This window comes from Varanus komodoensis, unplaced genomic scaffold (genome assembly GCF_004798865.1).
Source record: "Varanus komodoensis strain SLA01 unplaced genomic scaffold, ASM479886v1 scaffold1, whole genome shotgun sequence".
Classification (NCBI taxonomy): Eukaryota; Metazoa; Chordata; class Lepidosauria; order Squamata; family Varanidae; genus Varanus; species Varanus komodoensis.
Window position 1 is genome coordinate 92,445,101 of NW_025335268.1, and position 20,827 is coordinate 92,465,927.

The 20,827-nt window shown below is 40.0% G+C and overlaps 1 protein-coding gene across 2 annotated transcripts in view; it reads right to left on the bottom strand.

Annotated features, from left to right (window-relative positions):
- LIMS2 (LIM zinc finger domain containing 2) overlaps positions 1–15,190 on the bottom strand; it is a 37,437-nt gene extending 22,247 nt beyond the window's left edge. The window contains exons 1-2 of one of the 2 annotated variants that reach the window (XM_044435535.1): positions 14,954–15,190; positions 321–480 (exon numbers count right to left, since the gene is read on the bottom strand). In XM_044435535.1, coding sequence (XP_044291470.1) covers positions 321–480; positions 14,954–14,964 — 171 coding nt within the window. In that variant the 5' untranslated portion in view covers positions 14,965–15,190. Of the gene's footprint in view, positions 1–297; positions 481–14,953 lie in introns of those variants that run through there. The other variant, XM_044435543.1, reaches the window with a different exon arrangement.
- Between the last annotated feature and the right edge of the window lie 5,637 nt (positions 15,191–20,827).

Here is a 20,827-nt window from a genome sequence, read left to right on the forward strand (position 1 = left end):
GTGCTGAACTGATGTTATTAAAAAAGAAAGCAGCTGCAGGGGGACATGGTAGGGATGCACACACTCAAGGCTATAGAACCATTGTTGCAGTGTTACATCTGAGCCAAGCCATTGTTAAGCTCCTCTAGTTACTTGCCTAAGAAAATGATACCAATATCAAAGCTAAATTGCTTGGGTGCAAAGCAAACCAGGACACTGAGAGAAGAACTGAAGAAGTATCTGAGACAAACATAGAAAGCAATGTGGTCAAGTTTTTCATAAAGGTTGTTGGGGGAAAAGTCAAGTAACTTTCCATACTGCCAGAAGTATTTTGATCTCACATCATAGAAGAGCCCATCTGGAAACTGGCGGAAGCACTGAGCACAAACGAAGCAGTTTTCATGATACAGCTCCCCATTGCTGTTCACAATGCGTTCAGTTGGATCAAAACGAGCTCGACAGCGTTCACACACAGCATTTGCAAGGGCATCTGACATGTTACTGGGGAGAAATCAAAATAAGAGTCAACTCATGGCCAATGGCATGATCATAGTGTGAAGTCATCAATGCTACCTAATTCAAATAAATCAACATAATGTTCAAAGTTCATGTTTATGTTCTGTCACATTGGAGGTATGAGCTATACAGTAGTTGAAGAGATATTTAATGGTTGTGATTTATTTATTTATTTCGTTCTACTTCTATGCCACCCTATAATCTGAGAGTTCTCTGGGTGGCTTACAAATGATGAAACCAGCACATAAATATACTGATGAAGTGCAGTGGTACCTTGGCTCATGAACTTAATCTGTTTCAGGACTCTGGTCGTGACCCAAATTGGTTGTGAGCCAAGTTAAATTTCCCCATAAGGTTCAATGTAAATAAGGTTATTTCATTCTGTAACTTTTTTTCAATCAGAAAAACCTGAAGCAAAGTGACAAAGAACAACAAAGATTGTGGCCACCTCCCCCCCTCCCCCCCAGCACGAACGTGATCGCACCCATCATCCCTGCATGTGCCCATCATCCTGGCACGCTGGAGGGTGGGAGAGACAGGCAGGAATGCGGGCGCACTGGGGAGGAGAGATGGGTGTGAACATGGGTGTGCTCGGGGGGGGGGGAGATGGCTGAGATCGTGGTTGTGCTGGTGCAGGAAAGATGGCCACAATCATGGTCACCCAATGCCCACTGGAAGTCACCACCCAATGCGGAGTTCTCGACCTGAGTCAAAATTTTTATGAAGTTTTTGTTTGCAACCCAATTTGGTCATGAACTGAGGCATTCGTGAGCCGAGGTACCACTGTATGATAATCAAATCCGCAGCATGTCAGGTAAGCTCAGTTTTCCACTAGATTGAGGAAGTATCTGCTATCTGTATAAATTGTCTATTTGACTCTACAGACTATTCACACTTAGCTGAGAGTGTGAGTACAAAAGCTTACTTTTCAGTAAGCATTTTACAGTTATGCCCCTGATGAAAGGTTTTTCTAGCCCAAAGCAAAAAATGAAAGGTTTTTCTAGCCGTACGTAAGTGAATGTGTTCCTTCTCTATAGTTGTCCCCACCAGGTATTAACAGAGGCCTTCTACACTAGCTGAACCTTCAAAATAATTATGAATGTCTCCAGCAAGTCACATCTGCAGCTATTAAACACTAAGTGTTGTGGACAATGAAAAGTAGAATGCACTAAAATGTCTTTAAATTTGGGTCAATTTGTTATACTTAGAGAAGACCCACTCAGATCAATGGTGTTTAAAATAGTAATGATGAATACAAGTTACAATAATTTTAATGGGTTTTCAAAAAGTATCATTGAGCCTGGATCCAGCTGTATGTATGTACATGTTTGTTTTTGTACATGTAACTATATTCAACTATATTATACCATATTATACATTGTATTAGCACTTTATGGAATATAATTTGTAATAATCAATTTCATTGCTTTAAAGTTTTCACCTTAGAATGAAATCTTGCTAAATGCCAATGAATTCAGTGAAAATCACAATAGAATGATTTAGGTACCAGTGTGGCAAAAGGACAATGATAGAAAATTTATGCAATTGGTTGCCCGCTTAAATTACCTTTAACATACAGTGAATGAAGGTAACAAGGCACCATGATAAGCACCTTAGAAAAGTCACTGTATAGTCTATACTGGAAAATTTGCATTGTAAGGATATATATATGAGGAAAAGATAAGGGAAAGAGAAGGTGTAGATGAAAAGGGAGAGGGAAAGGCCAGTAAAAAGAACTATAAATTCTTCTTGAATAGGATGATGGAGTTCATGAGAAGGATAGCAGAGGAATGTTCCAGTCAAATATGGCAGTCCAGGAAACCACAGGCAAGCTGGGGACAGAAGTGGAGACACATTTAGAAAGAAAACTGCTGGTTAATAAGTGAAGAAAATGAGGATATCTGGCAGCAGCTAATCTTACTGGCATTGTGCTAGAGAAGTTTACACTAGTTCAATGTAATTTCTGTTAGTACTGTAGTTGTTCCCTGTTGGATAGTGTCCAAGTAATACTATAATGGGGGCAGCAAGGGAGCAGAGTCACCAGGAGCAAGGTAAAATTGATTTATTCAAATCACGCTATTTGGTGATAAACCCTAAAAACTTCAGTCACAAAACTGCTAGAGAACTCTAGGTAGATGCCTCCTTCTTCTGAGTGAGAGGTTTTATGCTAGAAATATAATTTGCTGGATGATTATTGAAGGAATGCTTTATACAAGAAATGGCAGGGCACCAATGGACAAATAAAAGCCCCCAACAACAGTCAAATGATCTGTTTCTACACTGGGCTACATTTTTGTCTTCTGTTCCTTTTGACCTCAGAAACATTTCTGGATTCTAGCTTTACAGATCTTGAATTCATCTTGAATTCCCACCCATCCACCCACTTGCTATGATCTAAAAATGTCAAATGCTGGAGGGTTTATTATATTTAACACCAGAGTGACAGCAGGCTTTTCTAACTCATAGCAGGGAGTTACAAAATCAGACAATCTTATCCGTATGCAGAAGAAAATATAAAGAAACTGAGCAATTAACAGTAATTAGATAATAATAGATGTGGAGTACAGCATATTAGAATATCAAGTGTCCCATAAAAATGGATAAAAGGTAAATAAAGACATTCATCATTACAAATGCCATCATAATAACCAGAAGCACAAGTTACAATGCTCTAAGAAAGGCTTAAATGAATTCTGGTGCAGTCCTATGCATGTTTCAACAGAAAAAAGCCCCACAGCCCTCAGCTTGCCCCACATCAGGCATGCATACGTTAAACATACATAGGACTATTCCCTTCATCAATTTAACTTAGAAATCACTGAAGGTTTTTACAGTATCAGAAGCTGTTAAACTTTAAAAAACAAAAATGGTAACAGATCTGTGCAACAAGGTCTTTTACCTAGCCACTGAAAAACTGAAACGCAAACAAATTCACAGATGCCATTATACAATGTAAAATTATCTTACATACATACCTATTGAACCAATTTGCTCATAGCAACAATTTAACTTTGCCCCTTGTAAACAAAGTGTACAATTTGCTGATAGCAACAATTTAACCTTGTCCCTTGTAAACCCTACAAAATCTCTGTCAATTACTACTCCTGTCTTAACTATTCAGTCTTTTAATAAGTGGGTTATTTGATCCTTCATCAGTCCAAGACCTTCCTGCCCTCACTTCAACCTTCACAATATATCTAGTTGATAGTTACCTTCTACTTTGTAGCTAGTCAGCTTAGTCCCTTCTCTCTTGCCCTTCGAATTTTTTATTACATGACTGCTGCAGTCTGGACTGGCAGTAAGACGCACCAGTGGCTATCTTCCCTCAGACAGTGATACCATGGAATTAAGATGGCACTGGACTCTCTGAGGGCAGTCATGTTTATTAATCCACAAAGATGAGATGGGAGGCAGACACTCTCTCCAAAAAGGGCCACATGACATTCAACATTCCATGTCACTTCATGCAAGCTCAGACAGGTTTGCACATCTGAACCCAAGGGTGGTACAGCATATAAGACCATCCAGCATCTGTACTGCCACTGAATGTGTTCAGGGGAAACCCCAGAGTGATTGTCCTTGGAACTTGCCTTCTATAGGGAATATTCTGTGTTAGTCAGACTGCACTTGGAATACTAGGTCTTGCATTTTAAGATAGACACTCACAAAGTGGAGCATGCTCAGTGCTAGCTGACTAGGATGGTAAAGGGTCCAGAAACCAGCTCCTATGAAGAACAGTTGAAAAAACCAGGACAAGAAAAGATGACAGAAAAGTTCAAAATTCCTTGGGAAAAACAATGGGCAGAATAAATTGTTTCAATATAATTATATAGTGAAAGGACACTGTCAGAACAAGCTGGAAATGTGGCATAGTGTACTGGTATTTGGCAAACAAGTCCAAAATCTTCACTCATTTTTTTATATTAAGTAACATCCTGCCTTTTTCCTTTCAAGGAACTCAAGAGTGACTTACATGATTCAACTCCTCCTCCTCATAATCTTATCCTCACAACAACAAGCCCGTGAGGTAGGCTGGACTGAGAACCTGTGACTGGCCCAAAGCCTCCCAGTGAGCTCCATGGCTGGAGAGGAAACATTCCTCTTCTGGAATGTTTCTGAGGTCTTCTGAGTCCCAGTCCTGCACATTCTTAATCACTACACCACACTGCCTCTCTACATGAGGATGGGAACAACTTTGCTCTTTAAAAGTAAATGTTAAACTTGATCATATTACAAAACAGACAACAGCACAGTTCTTTTAAGAACCCTGAACTTCCACAGGGCAGCTTCTTCCATACTGCAAACATGTTTGTTGACCTACTCCTTTGGCAATATGGTCATCTTATATACATTGAATAGAGAGAAAAAGAAGAAAAACAGTAACTTAGAGAACTAGTCACAATATAGCTCAGTTACATTAAGTAAAGTATTAGTTTGTTCTAGAGGTTAATTGAAGTTCAATCAAAATTTAATATTTAAAATTAAAATATTAAATCAAAATTTAATAAGAATATGGAATAGACCTTTGTTTATATGGTTCTTACAACATCTTATTAGCCAGCACAGCATCACAAAGTGAGCAAAGGTTCCTGTGTCTGTTTTCCTGTTATTGTTCAGAAGTGATAATATCAGCATCAAAGAAACTGTTTCTTCAAACAAAGAGTGGAAATTCAAACCCAGTAGTTTCAGCCTGTTTAGTTTTCCATGCTTCCTGCTTCAGAGGAAGCCAAAGGAAACTTTCCAACAGTGGGAGATTATTAATCTAACAGAGGTTTCCCATATCACCTACCCAAATATCCCAGCTGCCCTCTCTTTCCCATCATTCAGGAGTGACACAGTACCACTGAGACGATCTTGCCGACGTTGATAGAGTTTGGAAGATGCTAGCCCCTGAAGTCTCATGCCAGTCATGGAATTCATTTTCTCTGGAAAGAAGACTGTATGCAGATAATTGAAGAGCAATCCTCCAGCAACACTGAAGTTTCAAGGAATCTGTTTCTTCCACAGAATTGTTCTTCTCAAAACTGCTAACTCGAACATGCAAAGTCCATCCTTCTTATACAGCACCTTCTGCTCTGTAACTATTCATATACCATTCTTGGCTGCTTGCTTCAATAAATCCAATTAATAACATTTTTGGAGCTTAGACCAGTGCAGTTTATTCAGTCATTTGAACAAATGGCTGAATTTTAAAGTCTCATTCTTAATTCATTCACTAAGATCACACAAGCAATAAAACCGAATAGTCACTGCAGGAAACAAAATCCTTTACTAGTAGAATTTTGGCAGTTCAATAAACAATAACAATAATACAATTGAGATAAAGTCTTTACTGTCAGACTTCTTTGAACAGTTCCAGCAGAATAGTTTTACACTACCAAAATTCATGTCAGTTTGGTAAACAAGTGTTGGAAAACAGCAGCTTGGCTTTGAAATTCATTCCAAAGTGCATATACTATCACTATATCAAGAAGTGGCAAAAAGGAACATACTTTGCATTCCTTTCCCTGCGGCTGGGACAGAGACTCACTCAAGCTGTTCCTAAACACTGCTCTTTATGCCCCACCCAAGAAAAGATCACATTACAGAAGTGAGAAAAAAGGCTCTGATGTTTTTATTATTTGGCTGATTCAGACCTCCCCATCATTTCCTACTTTTTCTCGTTTGCTTCGTCATAATCTTATGATTTATAAGCAATGTGCTTAATACCCATAATTGCTTGTTCTGACTGTATAAAAATATAAAAGGTTTTAATTAAAATACATGCACAAGTTGGGATAAAAGCAAGCAGAAAATTCAACAATTCAACAGTTTTAACCATTAGAACCAATAAAATGTGAATATTGATATATTATGGGAATAGGGCAGAAGTTGGGAATAGGGATAATGTGTGTTCATGAGAGGGAATTTTATGATATGTTTAATTAAGGTAATGACCATGACCATTACTATTTTATTTCTAATGGGGAATAAAAAAAGAGGGAACAGATGAGTAGGGAGGACTAAGACATTCCAAACGGGGAAATGGAGGTGGAAGGGAGAGAATAGTGTACTTTAAATATGTGTATGAACACACATATACAAAGAAACAATGAAAAAGTCTGTGCAAAAAAGAAGAGAAAGTGAGTTTAACAAGATTTGAAATTATTGGGGGAATAAAAAAGATAAAGAAAGGACAGTTATTCAGAGCCAATAAGATTGGGAGAGTACAGAAGTTATGCCTTGGGTTGAGAAGGAAGATAGGAAGAGTCCTATCTGTGAAGAGAGTGAAGAATGTGACCTGTGAAGAGGCTACTATCCAGCTTCTTCTCCCAATGCCGGATGTATTATTGATTTGGTTGGTTAATGTTACTGTTTTTACATGCAGTAAATAAATTACATCTTACAACACAGCATGACATGGTTCCTCCTTTGAAGAAACAGTAGCCACAGTCCAGTTTCCTTGCAAAATGTTCTTTATTGCTTCCAAGTACAAATCACCCACAACAGATCTCTGAGCATGCACGGAGAAGCTTGTTGAACCCAATCTAGTGATTACCTCCAGGAACTCTCTCCTTAGGCCCCAACCCTTCAGGAGGGGCTCTCTGAAGAAGAGCCCGCCTCTTCTCCACATGATCCTCATTCAATTGGGCCTCTCAGCTCTGCTGATGCCTTGCCATGGGGTCAAGTGCAAAGGGGGGGGGTCTTTCCCCAGCTGCCCTTCCCATTGGCTGTACAGCTTGGCCATTCTCAGAAACTGCCTAGCAAGATAAAGCATCTGGCTTTGAGATAATCACCTCCTCCTGCTGTTGCATCCCAGAACCTTGAGCTTCCTCACCTCACTGACACATTCCTCATCTTCCAATTCTGAATCAGCACTTAGAATGTAGCCAGTATTCCATGGGAATGCTTGTCCAAGTCCACCATCTCTCTTGCTCCCAACATTTCTAAATCAAGATACTAAGATAATGGCAGCCATTATGGTCAAAAGGCTAATTAATTTCCTAATAACTTAGGGAAAAACAGACAAACCAGAATTTATCCTTGGAAGACATACAGCTGATTCATTTCAGTGAACAATGAACACCACAGTATTACTAATCAGATTTGTTTTGCTTTCTTAAGATGCTCCTATGGCTTTCGATAGACTTGAATGGACTTTCTTAATCAAGACCCTACAAAAATTGAATTTGGTTCTGAGTTCATAATCTTATTAGACAATTGTACTCACAAATCACAGCTGTAGTCAGACCAAATGCCACAGATTTCATGCTTTTTGAATTATACAAATGCACATACACAAAAGATGCCAATTATCTTCTTTTATTTACTGTAACAATACAAACATCAGCAAAGTCAATCTGTAATTATTAAAACATTCACAGGGTTCAAATGAATAAAGTTCACACCATAAAATTTTACAGAGATGATATACTACAGATCTTCTCAAAATCAAAGATTCCTATTCCAGATCTTAGATTAAGATCTAACTATCTGAATATGCGGCAAAAAGCAGGATTGAAATAGATTACCTAAATAGTGAGCTAATTATGTTCAATTAAGACAGAAGAGAAGCAGAAGGGACTAAAAAAAATCTCAAAAATGATCTTGGAGCCATCCAGGTTTAAATATTTAGGCATAATCATTCCAAAAGAATCAACTCCTTATATAAAACTTTGATTCACTATATAAAATCTTAAGGCTAATGTCAAATCACAGAAGCAGTTGACTCTTTCCTGCATTGGTAAAATGGCTGGCATCAGGATGATGTCTCTCTCTAGATTCTTTCTTTTATTTCAAAGTTTGCCAATCAAAGTCACTCCTATGCTCTTTAAAATACAACAGAAAGTTATGGAAACATTTATAGCTAGGAGTAAAAAATTATGCAAAAGTTTGGGACTGAAATAGTTTGGAAGAATGATATAAGGAAACAGAGTGATACATTTAAAATTAATACATAGGTGGCATCTGACACCTATTAAATTAAATCATATTAACACAAATCTTGCCCCAAATTGCTGAAGAGGTTCCAGAGCAAAGGTACTTCATTCTGTATGTGGTTTGTGAATATGTGTCCAAATTTAGCACAGCCATTTTCCATTATATATCTCAAATAACAAAATAAAACAGTTCATGGCATCCTATTACTAGTTCTTCTATTTTTGATGACACACAGAAGCACTGTTTCTAAAAAGACCTAACTGTAGTATTACTAGCAGTGAGAAGAACGGTTATAACACAATACTGAAAAATGAAAGTAGGATACACTGTATGAGAGGTGGCTCTTGCTGAAAAGCTAATTATTATTATTTTTTTTATTATTATAACATTTCTATGCCGCCCCTTGCCGAAACCTCGGGGCGGCTTACAACATGATAAAATACATTGAAATACAATAGTACATAATAAATTACCATTAAATATAAAAATACAAAAAAATACATTGATTTACAAATACAAAATTAAAATTATCAGTATAAAATAAAAATATAGGAGGAGAAAGAGAAGGAAGAAGAAGTTGCCCCGGCCAGATCATATGTTTTAACAATTGAAATGATGTTTAAATAAAAAGGTCTTTACCTGGCGCCGAAAAACCAGTAACGACGGTGCCAGGCGGACCTCTTTGGGGAGTGAATTCCATAGGTTGGGCGCCACCGCAGAGAAAGCCCTCCTCCGGGTACTTACTCTCCTAATTTCTTTCATGGAGGGTTCCTGGAGAAGGGACTCTCCCGCAGATCTCAAAGGGCGGTCGGGCATATACGGACGTAAGCGCTCGTTCAGGTAGCCAGGACCCAAGCCGTTTAGGGCTTTGTAGGTCATAATCAACACCTTGAATTGGGCCCGGGCTTCAATGGGAAGCCAGTGAAGCTGATGGAGGACTGGAGTCATGTGAGCATAATGCCCTGTCCCCGTCAGCAACCTGGCAGCTCTATTTTGCACCAATTGAAGTGTTCGGACTGTCTTCAGGGGAAGCCCCACGTAAAGCGCATTACTGATTCTATCAGAGGAATAATCAAGGACTTATTCTTAGACACAAGGTTTTCCTTCATTACATACATTAATGAAGGACATACGGACCTGCACTCACCAAGTGCATAGTCCTGTTTTTGAAACTGTAATAACTAACAAGGCAAATTGAAAAATTATTTTACAGCTGTAACATAGCTTAAAATATATACTTCAAGGGTGTTTTCAGGGACAACAACCTCAAATTCTATACATAACCTGAGATAAGTAATGTAAAACAAGTTGAATTTGTTGATGCTTTTGTTATTGTATCATTGTTACCTTGTATTTCTCAAATATACTAATTATTTAGCAAAGGAGCAAGCAACAAAATCCAGCAAATCTTACAAGATGAAGCATCAGAAGGCAACAGAAAATAGCAGAGTTTTCCCAGAATCTAAACATAGCTTGGTGTGATCAGAAGCATTATGAGTCAACATATCAGTTCCAAAATCCATAAATATTATTACACTTGGAAAAGGTCTAGGTTTTTTTTAATAGATAAAACTACAGATTTTACATAAATTTGAACATCTAAAACATAGCTCAGAGGTTTTTTTAAGATTGCCGGAGTCGTCATTCTCCTGACGATCTTTCAAAATAATCGTTTCTGAATGTTTCACCAAAGAGTGGTTTGACCAAAGTCCCTTTGTTTATGCAGCTTTCACCTCTACTGACAAATACAGAACTGAAACTATCTCAGCTTCTTATGAATCTGTCATTACTATCTGCTAGTGCACATGGCCATGATAATGCATCTTAAACCCCAGTATCACAGTTCAGTTAGAAACCACAGACCCAAATAATATAATAATCTATTAAAGTTAGAGAAGAAACTATAATATCCTTACCAACATTCTTTAAGAATAGTTTTATAAGTTATTGTAGGGGGAACAATAATTACTTATATTTGAGGGGGGGCGTGTTGGCTAAAGAATCAGAATTTGTTGATGATAGAATCCAATGATATAAGCAGCAACAGGTGGGGTACTTTCATACACACAAGCAACTCCTCTCTCCACAGTGATCTCCCCACAGAGTTAATAAAGATATAATAATAGCCCTCAACAGTACTTTGTCACCTCCTACTGAAATCCAAAGGAAAGCTCCATTCTTATTAATGCTACATTACATAAATTGCTATTCATTTGTTTCTGTTGTGAGTAATATGTACTGAAAAAATCTGGGACTCAGACCCACAGACAAATTTGTCTATGTTAGTTAAGTATGCAAATATATATGCATAATTAGAAATGATTACTATAATTTAAATTGAATACAAGACAATCTAATTAACCTCTTGCTTGCTCTCAGAACAGGATGATGGATTGCAACCACAGGACTGGAGGACATTGATTAAAGTGGCTCCTAATTTTATTTCAAATGTTTTATGTTGATAGCTTGACAATTCCATAATGATCTTAAAATTACATGTCTTGGGTTCTAATTTCTAGAAATCCTAAAATCCACACCAAATTATGCAACATTACATTTCTAGCAGCCTCATCATCATACAGTTCTTAAAGTACTGAAATGCATAGCTGGATGCCTCTACTGGTATTGGAACCAACAAAAATTCCAAATAAAGGTATGCATCAACTATGAATTATCAGTGTTCTCATGCACTGGCATAGCTATATTTGTTTTTGGTTGTCTGTTTTTCAAAAATTATCAAAGCAATCTATCCCTAGGTTTCTCCTCCAGGTGGATAAGGCAGATTGCAGCTCTGAGCACACCACCAAGGAGTAAGACTACAGTCCTACATATTGGAGAGCAAATCCCATTCAACCCAGTATGACTTTTTTTCTAGGTAAACATGTTTAGGATTAAATAGTAAGTTAGATGTAACCTTGAACACGTTATTCCATCTACACATCTTTCTGTAGCCCCAGTTGTTCCCCTTCTCCAAATAATTTCCTGTGCCATTTCAGTTACCTTTTCATATTTCACAAGTGTCTCTAGTCGTGTTCAGGACATTTTACTGCCTGAGGTAGAGCAGCAAATAGTTCCTTTCCCAAAACCCCAGTCTAGCTGAGCAGTAGTGCTCAAGGGCAGCCAAGTTGTTTAGGCCCCGAGGCAGAAAACCCTACAAACATCTCTCTCCTTTCCTAACAATGAAAATATAATTAAATAATGAATATTTTGCTGCCTTTTCACAACATCTCAAATGTTTGGATGTGAAAGATAAAATGGATGTATGTGCAGTAGAAAGGGGGCAACAGATTTCAGGGAGAACCCCCCCCCCCTCGCATAACACTTCAGGCAGGAAAATTAAAGAAATGTTGCAGGTGAGCAAAAAGCCAGCTAATCCTGGGATACAATCCCTGTATCTGTATTCCATAAGAACATAAGAAAAGCCATGCAATATCAGACCAATGGTCCATCCAGTCCAGCACTCCAGTTGCACAGTGGCAACACAGGATCCCTCAAGCAGGATGTGTACAAAACTCGGCCTGCCCAACTGCCTCAGCAGCTTGTGTATGCAGGCATGCCACCTCTGTAAAGGAGAAAATAAATAGCCAGCAAGGCTAGTAGCCACTGATAACCTCCTCCTCCATGAATTTGTCCAATCCCCTTTTAAAGCCATCCAAAATGGTGGCCAGCACCACTTCCTAAGGCAGCGAATTCTGTATTTTAACTATATGTTGTCTGAAGAAGTACTTCCTTCTGTCCTAAACCTCCCACCAAGCAGCTTCATGGTTGACCCTGGGTTTTGAGGGTTATAGAAGAGGAAGAATATTCTAAGTGTGGTCACTCCAAAGATTTGTATTAAAGGAAGTACAATCTTAGCAGTTCTATTTTTTAAATTACATTCCTGTCATGGAGTTTGCCTGTTTCACAGCAGCTGTGAACTGAGGCAACATTTTTGTCAGGCAGTTCACTCCCTCACAAGATTCCTTTCCTGCTCAGTCACTATTAGCTCAGATCTTGAAGTTGGGATTTTCTGCCCCAATATTCATTATTTTACACTTGCTTACACTGAACTGCATTTGCCACTTTGATGCCCATTCTCTCAGCTTGGAGAGAACCCTTTGGAGCTCCGCACAATTTCTATTGGTTCTAACCACCCTAAATAGTTTGGTGTCACCAGCTTGGCCACTTCACTGATTATTCCTAATTCCAGACCACTTATAAATAGGTTGAAAAGCACTGGTTCAAATATAGAAATACAGAACCCAGTGAAACTCCCAAAGGATATAACTCCACTGGTTATATCCTTCCATTGAGAGAAACTGCCATTTATTCCCACTCTTGTTCTTTAACCAATTAGTGATTCATAAGAGAACTCCATCTCCCTTTTATTCCATGACTGCTAAATTTGCTTAAGAGTCTTTGTCAAAAGCCTTTTAGAAGTCCAAGTAAACAGTATCTACTAGATCACTTCTGTCCATGTGCTTACTAACACTCTCAAAGAACTCTTGATAGGTGAGACAAGACATACCTTTGTGAAAACTGTACTTAGAAAAACAAAGTTTATCATCCCGCCTCACTGCCTTGCCATAAACAGATCAAAAAGGATGACTCAGTGTCTGGTGGTGAAGACCAAATGACTCCATTAGTGGGTAACTGTCAATTGCAATCTTTGTATTTTATGGGTTTGCCAAAGTGCATCTCCCCGACCCTATAAAATTCATACATGTAATCTTTTCTGGCAGGCCTGTTCAAGATAACTTTAGTTTAGAAAGCCTGTCTGTTATATCTGATTAGAATGAAATGTAACCTTTTCTTTATGATGCTGTAACATATATCCAATCACTTTCCTATCCATGTCAAAGTATCCAATCACTTTCCTGTGTATTGTATTCACTCCCCTTTTGTGTCTTCTATATAACCCTAAGGAATTTAACATGGGGTGTTCCTTCTTAGGCATCCATGGATCCATGTATTCAATTGTAAATAAACCTATTTGCCCTAACAAGAAACTGATTTCCGAGCCTCTTTGAATTGCGGATGGGTGTGACAAAACCATGGTGACTCTTTTTCAGCAGGGCTTGTCCCTCTATATTCTTTAATAATGCTTTCAAGTCATTTATCCAGAATAGACATTAAGCTAACTGACCTGTAATTCCCTGGATCCTTTTTTAAAAATTGGTGTTACATTGGCCATTCTCCAATGTGCTAGTACAGTGGTGGATTTTACAAACTTTTGGTATTTTGGTAAGAAAATCAGAAATTTCATGTTTGAGTTTTTTTAAGAACTCTAGGATCAATACCATCTAGATCAGGTGATTTACCAATTTTCTGTTTATCAATAAGGTTGAGAATTTTGTCTTTTGTCTGTACTGTCTTAATTTCTGCAAGTGCCATTTTTCTCCAGTCACATGAAAAGCAGATTTCAAAATAACCATAGCATGGATTCCTGTTCATGAAAGGTTATCATGAATCATGAAAGTGCCACAAGTCTTCTGAACCCCAAACAGCAAGACACCCCTATTATCTTCCCACAACTATTCACCTTTCTCTATTCTGGTGCAAACTCCTGATGCAAAAAGAACCATGGACCCCTAATCATGCAAAAAGTAGCATTCCTGAAAGCTGACTACAGAGGCAAGGAGCTCCAGGCACATACAAGCAAGCTCTCTATTCATACATTGCATTGCCACACATCAATTCCTTTTTTTTTTCCCAAGTAAACTCACTTATGTTTTCCTCTGAGGTAAGTGGTCTGTGACATCTTAGCACAAACAACAGAAAGGCAATCTATGAACAGCCCATGCATCTGCTTTTCTTCTTTTCAGTACTTTACTGCCTACAATGGCCCAGAGTGCCAGTGCAGTGGCTGGCCAGCTCTCTCTGCAGTCAGGCTTGCTCTGTTAGGCAATGATGGACCCTGAACTTAAGAAAAACAATGTGCAGAGTGGGGAATGAAAGGTTCGTTTTTCCTGTAGTTTAAACTATAGTTTGGTGCCTTCACACTACATTCCCTATTAGTCTGCAAAGGGTCTTCTGTTATGTGCACTACAGCAAAGCTTTCTGGCCAAGGCAAGGAAGCCTGCTAACCATTATTACATTTATACCCCACCTTTCTTCCTCTTGCAAGGAAGTAAGAGCGGCTTACAAGTTCTCCTCTGCATTTTATTCTCAGAACAAGCACCCTGTGAAGTAAGTTGGGCTGAATGCTGTGATAGACTCAAAGTCATCCAATAAGTTTTATGGCTGAGCGGGGACTGAAACCCATATTTCTCGAGTCCCGTGTCTAGTACTGCGCCCATTATGACGCACTGTGCATTTCTCCCAGCTAACTAGCCTCTCTGGCAGCGGTCCAAGGCGGCCCCAGGGGGTGCAAAGGCTATCTCGGGCTAGGAGGGGCTGATCGCGGGAGAACAGGGCTGGGCTGAGTTGGGCAGGGCTTTTCTCTCCAATAGAGGCCCTAGTCCGTCTGCCTATCCAGTTACCACCGCCTTCGGCAAGAGTGGCAAAGACGTTCGTGCGCGGGACACCTGACTGCGCTTGCCGGTTTGCTTTTTCCTACCTGCCCGTCATGGCGGTTCTTGGTCCACGCCGAGGCGACTGTGCTGGCGAGCGAGCTCCGGGCCCACCCAGCGCTGTAGAGCTATTCCGTCCCCGACTGAGGCAGCGCCCAGCCTGCCTGGCTCGCTCCTGCGTCCGGCGTTGGCTGCGGTGGCGGGCCGCCCCCGTGGCTCAAGACTGGAGGCCTCCCCACCATCTTCTTCCCGCCCCTCGGCCCAGCACATATTTTCCCTAGAAAGGAAATGAAATAATAAATAATGAAATAGCGAGGGCGCTGGAGCAGGGTGGGTGCGGGGGCTCGGTGGCCTTGAACAGCGGCGGGAGCCTGGCCTCGCCTCACAGGGAGGAGCTGGACTTCGCGGGGAGTTCCTTGGAGGCTGTAATTCTGCTCTGTGGATCAGGACCGACCTCCCAGGATATTTGTTTTCGGGAGCTATAGAAGCAGAAACCATCGGCAAGGCAGCCCAGTTCATGCTTCCAGCTATTCTAGGAGAGTCACTTAAGTAGATAACGTGGCTCTTCCACCACGTCTTTTTTCTGTGCATCGTTAGTACACTTGAATTATTTTCAATTTTCTGTACAGTCATCCTTGCAACAAAAAGGTTGGCTCTTCTATGCACTTACCTGACAGAAAAGCCCACTGAATTCAATGAGTCTTACTTCTGAGTAGATATGCCTAGGATTGTGCTGCAATCGGATCCTTTATTCAGTTCAAGTGTTTTCTTCTAAATAAATTTTTATTTCTGGATGCCTTCTTAACCTCTCCTGGTATATTAATGCCATGCCTTCAGGAATTTCTAATACCGATGGCTAATAGTACTAGTAGTAGATGGCATCTTCCTGTACTTGAGAATACCACTAGGAGCCTACCCTGCTAGCTACAATATATTTTCTTTTTATAAGGAGGTTTAAATAAATGCTCATAGTAAATTAGGTGGTGTTCTTCAAGTGAACATGTAAAATTTGTGTTCACCTTCCCCACCACTTCATCTCATGACAAGTGCATTAAAGGTATTATAAAGGTTTAAGGTATTATAAAGTTAGATGCTTGGGGTGAGGGGCATTATTAGCCTGTGCTGTTTAGGCATGTAGTGGGAATCTTTTCAGTGTCAAGAATATCCTGAATAGAATAGAATTCCTAACGATGAGTGCGGAAAGGCACTTTTCTGCAGTAACCTTTCCTTAGTCCACTGTTGTGTGTTGGCTGATTTGGAAAAGAAGTGCACTTCAAATTATGGTGGGGAGTTGTTTACTTCTTTTATTGATCATAAATCAACTCCTGATCTGGTTTGAAGGGAATTGTTTGGGTTTAAATTATATAAAAATGCCATGGATAAGCAACTACTGTTTCTTACTTTTGTTACGTGCCCGTTGTCTCTGACTTACGACAACCCTGTGAATGAAAGCCCTCCAAAATGTCCTGTCCCTGACAGCTCCATCCAGCTGCAGCTTCTATTACGAAATTCAGTCATCACATATTTAGGTTACCCTTTTGTCTTCTGCCTATCACTTTCCCTAACATGAGTCTTGCTTTCCCATGATGTGTCCAAAGAATGCCAGTCTCAGTTTTGTCATTTTGCTTCTAGGGAAAAAGATGCTTGTAAGTTTCTAACTCAATCCTTCTTATAAGGAGTGTTAGGCTGGGTTGCACCTTGATCCCTTTAAATGTTATTTTTTAAATGATCTGGCTTCCTATTTTTGCAATGTTGATTCTCATGCTCCCAGATTGTGTAATGCTAAGATCCCATCACATTTGTATGCTGATGATGTATTGCTGTCACTTTCCAGAATTGTTAAATCATATCTTGTCTGCATTTGGAACCTACTATTTTAAGAAAACCTGACTATTAATTATACTAAGTCTAAAGTTCTAGTGTTCTCTAAAGCCAGAACATGGGTTAAATGGATGTTAAATGGCAACATCATTAAACAAGTTTCTCATATAAAATATCTAGGAATATAAATGCAGAGCACCAGGCTGTAATCTGAACAACATAGATAGCCAATTGAATCAGTGAATTTTGGCCAGTGGCTGGTTTTAAGATTCTTCTTCACCCAAGGTGGCCAACATATTCTCTCTGCAGTTCAAAAGTATAAAGCATAGAACTTGGTGCAAGTTGTTTATAGCATCCTATGGAAAGATTCCAGTATTTCTTAGGAAGCTATTGGGCCTTCTTCCCTGTGTGAAGACTGCAGCCATCTAGCTGAAAGTAAGTGTTCAATCTGTTGAGTGCAAGGCATGAATCAAAGCCTTCAAATTGTTCACATTTTTAGCAGCTCCTAGTAGTTATACAGGAACTGCAGGTGGCACAGTGGTTTAAACCACTGTGCTGCTGGGCTGGTTGATCGAAAGGTTGCTGGTTCGAATCTGCACAACGGGATGAGTGCCCATTGCTCCGTCCCAGCTCCTGCCAACCTTGCAGTTCGAAAGCATGCAAATGCAAGTAGATAAAAAGGTATCACTTCAGTGGTCAGGTAACAGCGTTCCGTGCACCTCGGTGTTTAGTCATGCCGGCCACATGACCACGGAGACTGTCTGCAAACACTGGCTCCCTATGCTAGGAAACGGAGATGAGCACCCTAGAGTCAGGCATGACTGGACTTTGTCAAGGGGAAACCTTTACCTTTACCTTAGTAGTTATACATATGTTACTGGTTCGATGAGAGAAATATGGAAAAATGCTACATAGATTAGGTTTCTCTATAGAGGGTTTGAGTAATTATGGGCTGGAGAAATCCCAATTTCTTGTCGTTCAAAGGTTATAGACTTGGATCTACAACAGTTGAGAACTGCTGATTCCAAGACTTGCTCTTCATTATCCTGCTCCAACTGTAGTAATTGTTACAATACTGCAATTACTGCAACCCCATATCAGTAAATATTAACTATTAAAATGTAAAGAAGAAGATTTCCTTTTGTTTACTTTAATGTGCTACCATTAACACATTACTGGGGGGGGGGGCGGAGATGGGAGCCGCCAGGACATGATGCATGCTAATGGTACTGAGACTGCTGAAAATAGCAGTCTAACTGAAATGCGGAGGGGAGCAGGGAAGTGGAGGTTGCCTTGCCTGCTACTCCTGTGCTCCATTGGATGTTTGCTTATGGAGGTGCAAACAATAGGAGTGCAGCCTTACCTCATTTATTTATTTGGGATATTTCTAACCTGTTCAATCACTGTGAGTCTCTGGACAGCTTACAAAACAGGTTTAATAAATACAACAATATAAAAGATCATAAATACCCCAACAAAGATAAAACTAATAACCCACGACTGTAAAAAAATAATTTTTAAACATTAAAATATTGGGTGAATAGAAAGGTCTTGACCTGATGCTGAAAAGCATATAATGACGGCACCAGGTGGACCTCTCTAGGGAGCACATTCCATAGCCGGGGTGCCACCGCAGAGAAAGCCTTCCTCCAGGTATTCTGTCTCCTAATCTCCTTCAAGGAGGGTTCCTGGAGCAGGGCCTCTGCTGCAAATCTTAAGGAGTGGAGGGCATATAGAGAAAAAGATGTTCCTTTAGGTATCCTGGTCCCAAGCTGTTTAGGGCTTTATCTCGTAGATCATAACCAGCACCTTATATTGGGCCCAGACTTTAATGGGAAGCCAATGAAGCTGATGGAGGACCGGAGTTAAATGAGAACAACAACTGGTCCCCGATAGCAACCTGGCAGCTATATTTTGCACCATTTGAAGTATCTGGACCGTTTTCAAGGGCAGCCCCACATAGAGCGCATTACAATAGTTCAACCAATAGTCCAATTGTTGGGGGCCTCTCAGAGGAAGTCCTCTTAAGATGCTCTTAGGTCTGGGCAGGTATAATTTACAGCAGCCAGCAAACCCCCTGAACAATTAAGAACTCACAAATTTCAGTGAATAACATTCCATTAACTCCAGTGATCTCTGAAATAGCTTTTAGAGCTCAAGGGGAAATGGCTCTTACAGGGATAGAGCACAGTGAGCATATATGGGAAGGACATTTTACAGTTTGGTGCCACTGCTGAAAAGGCCTTGTCCTGTGGAATCACCACCTGCACTACTGCTATTAGGGGTACATAAAATGAGAGCATGTGTAGATCATCTGAGTCTTGGTATATAGGACAGTTTTTATAGGAGCAGCAAGTAAGGGCAGCAAGATTGTTAATGGGGACTGGCTTATGAGAACATGTTACACCAGTCCTCTTCCAGCTGCACTGGCTGCCAGTTGAAATCCGGGCCTGATTCAGAGTGCTAGTATTAACATTCAAAGCCTTAAATGACTCAGGGTCAGGTTATCTAAAGAAACACCCTGTCCCCTATGTACCTATCAGGACCCTAAGATCATCTTTGAGGTTCACTTCTCTGGGAGCCGCCTCCAAAGAACATAAGGAGGGTAGCTATCAGGAGAAGGGCCTTTTTGCTTGTGGAACCCTGGCTATGGAATGAGCTCCTTAGATAGGGTGCCACTCTGAGTTATGGTAAAATAAAAAGGTTTTCACCTGGTGCCTACTTTGAATTCTTTTTGGCACCAGGTGAAACCTTTTTTTATTTTACCAGTATTTTAACAGTTAACTTTTAAACTTTAGTTTCAATATTGCATTTTATCCTGCATGGCTGCTATGCCTCTGTGCTGATTTGGTTGCGTTTGCTTGATTTTATCATATGTTAATTTTTCACTCATTTGTGTGTTTTTAACATTTGTTTTGGGCAGTATAAAAATGAAATATAAACATTTAGGTGGTATATTAAGATATTAATATTTTCAACTGTTTTAACACCTGTGTTCATTAAGCTCTTGCCTAATTTGAAAAGCCCTCTGCCTGCAGTCAGTTTAGCCCTCTGTCATGAGTGATTAGTTCTTCCTTTGGCAGCCTGCTGGGCAAGGAGGGAGAGTGAGAGAAGGGAGTAGCAGAAAGAGAGAAAAAGGGGTAGTCTACCTACTTTTGGTGCTGGTCCTGCCAACTGCTTGCCTACCTGCTATCAGCCCACAGCAGCAAAATGCTGAGATAATGCAGCCCTCAAAAACAACAGCAAGATTCCCCACTCCTAGTTTAGGCTAAAAACTGTGTTTTGAATTATGTCCCCAAATTATATGTTTTGAGCAGTCTGCCTGTTATACACCATCCCAGCTGTATTTGGAGCTATTTGTAGTTTCTGAGCAATCTCCAAAGATAGTTGCTGTAGACAGTACAGTAATAGCATGATTTAAAGGCACACTGAGGTCCTAGGAACAGTGGTTAGATCATTCCTATCCAGGAAATGATACAGCTAGAGGATCAAGCCAAAGGCCATGGGGTCAAGCAGCTGTCTCATAGCACTTTATGAGATCTATCCTTTAGGAAATACCAAAACAGCTGCAAAAGAGGTAATCTTCATTCCTTTCCCACAATGCTAAGAACATAAGAAAAGCCATGCAGTATCCAGGCCAGCACTCCAGTCACACAGTGGCAAACACAGGATCCGTCAAGCAGAACAGGTACAAGATCCCACATTCCTAAGCTCCTCAACAAGCTCTGTAATGCCACCTCTGTAAGGGATCAGATGCTGATCCTATGCATGTTTACTTTTAAGTATAGCTTGTTTATAATTTACTTATATCTTAAGTACACATGGTGATGTGCATTAGAATTTTATTTATTTATTTATTCGATTTATATCCTGCCTTTTTCCTACAAAGGGCTCAAGGCAGCTTGCATCATTCTCCTCCTCCATCTTATCCCCACAACAACAACCCTGTGAGGTAGGTTGGGCTGAGAGTCTGTGACTGGCCCAAAGTCACCCAGTTGGCTCCATGGCTGAGCGGGGACTCGAACCCAGATTGTCTGAGTTCCAGTCCCAAGCTCTTAAGCACTACACCACACTGGCCCTCATATATAAGTCATATATAA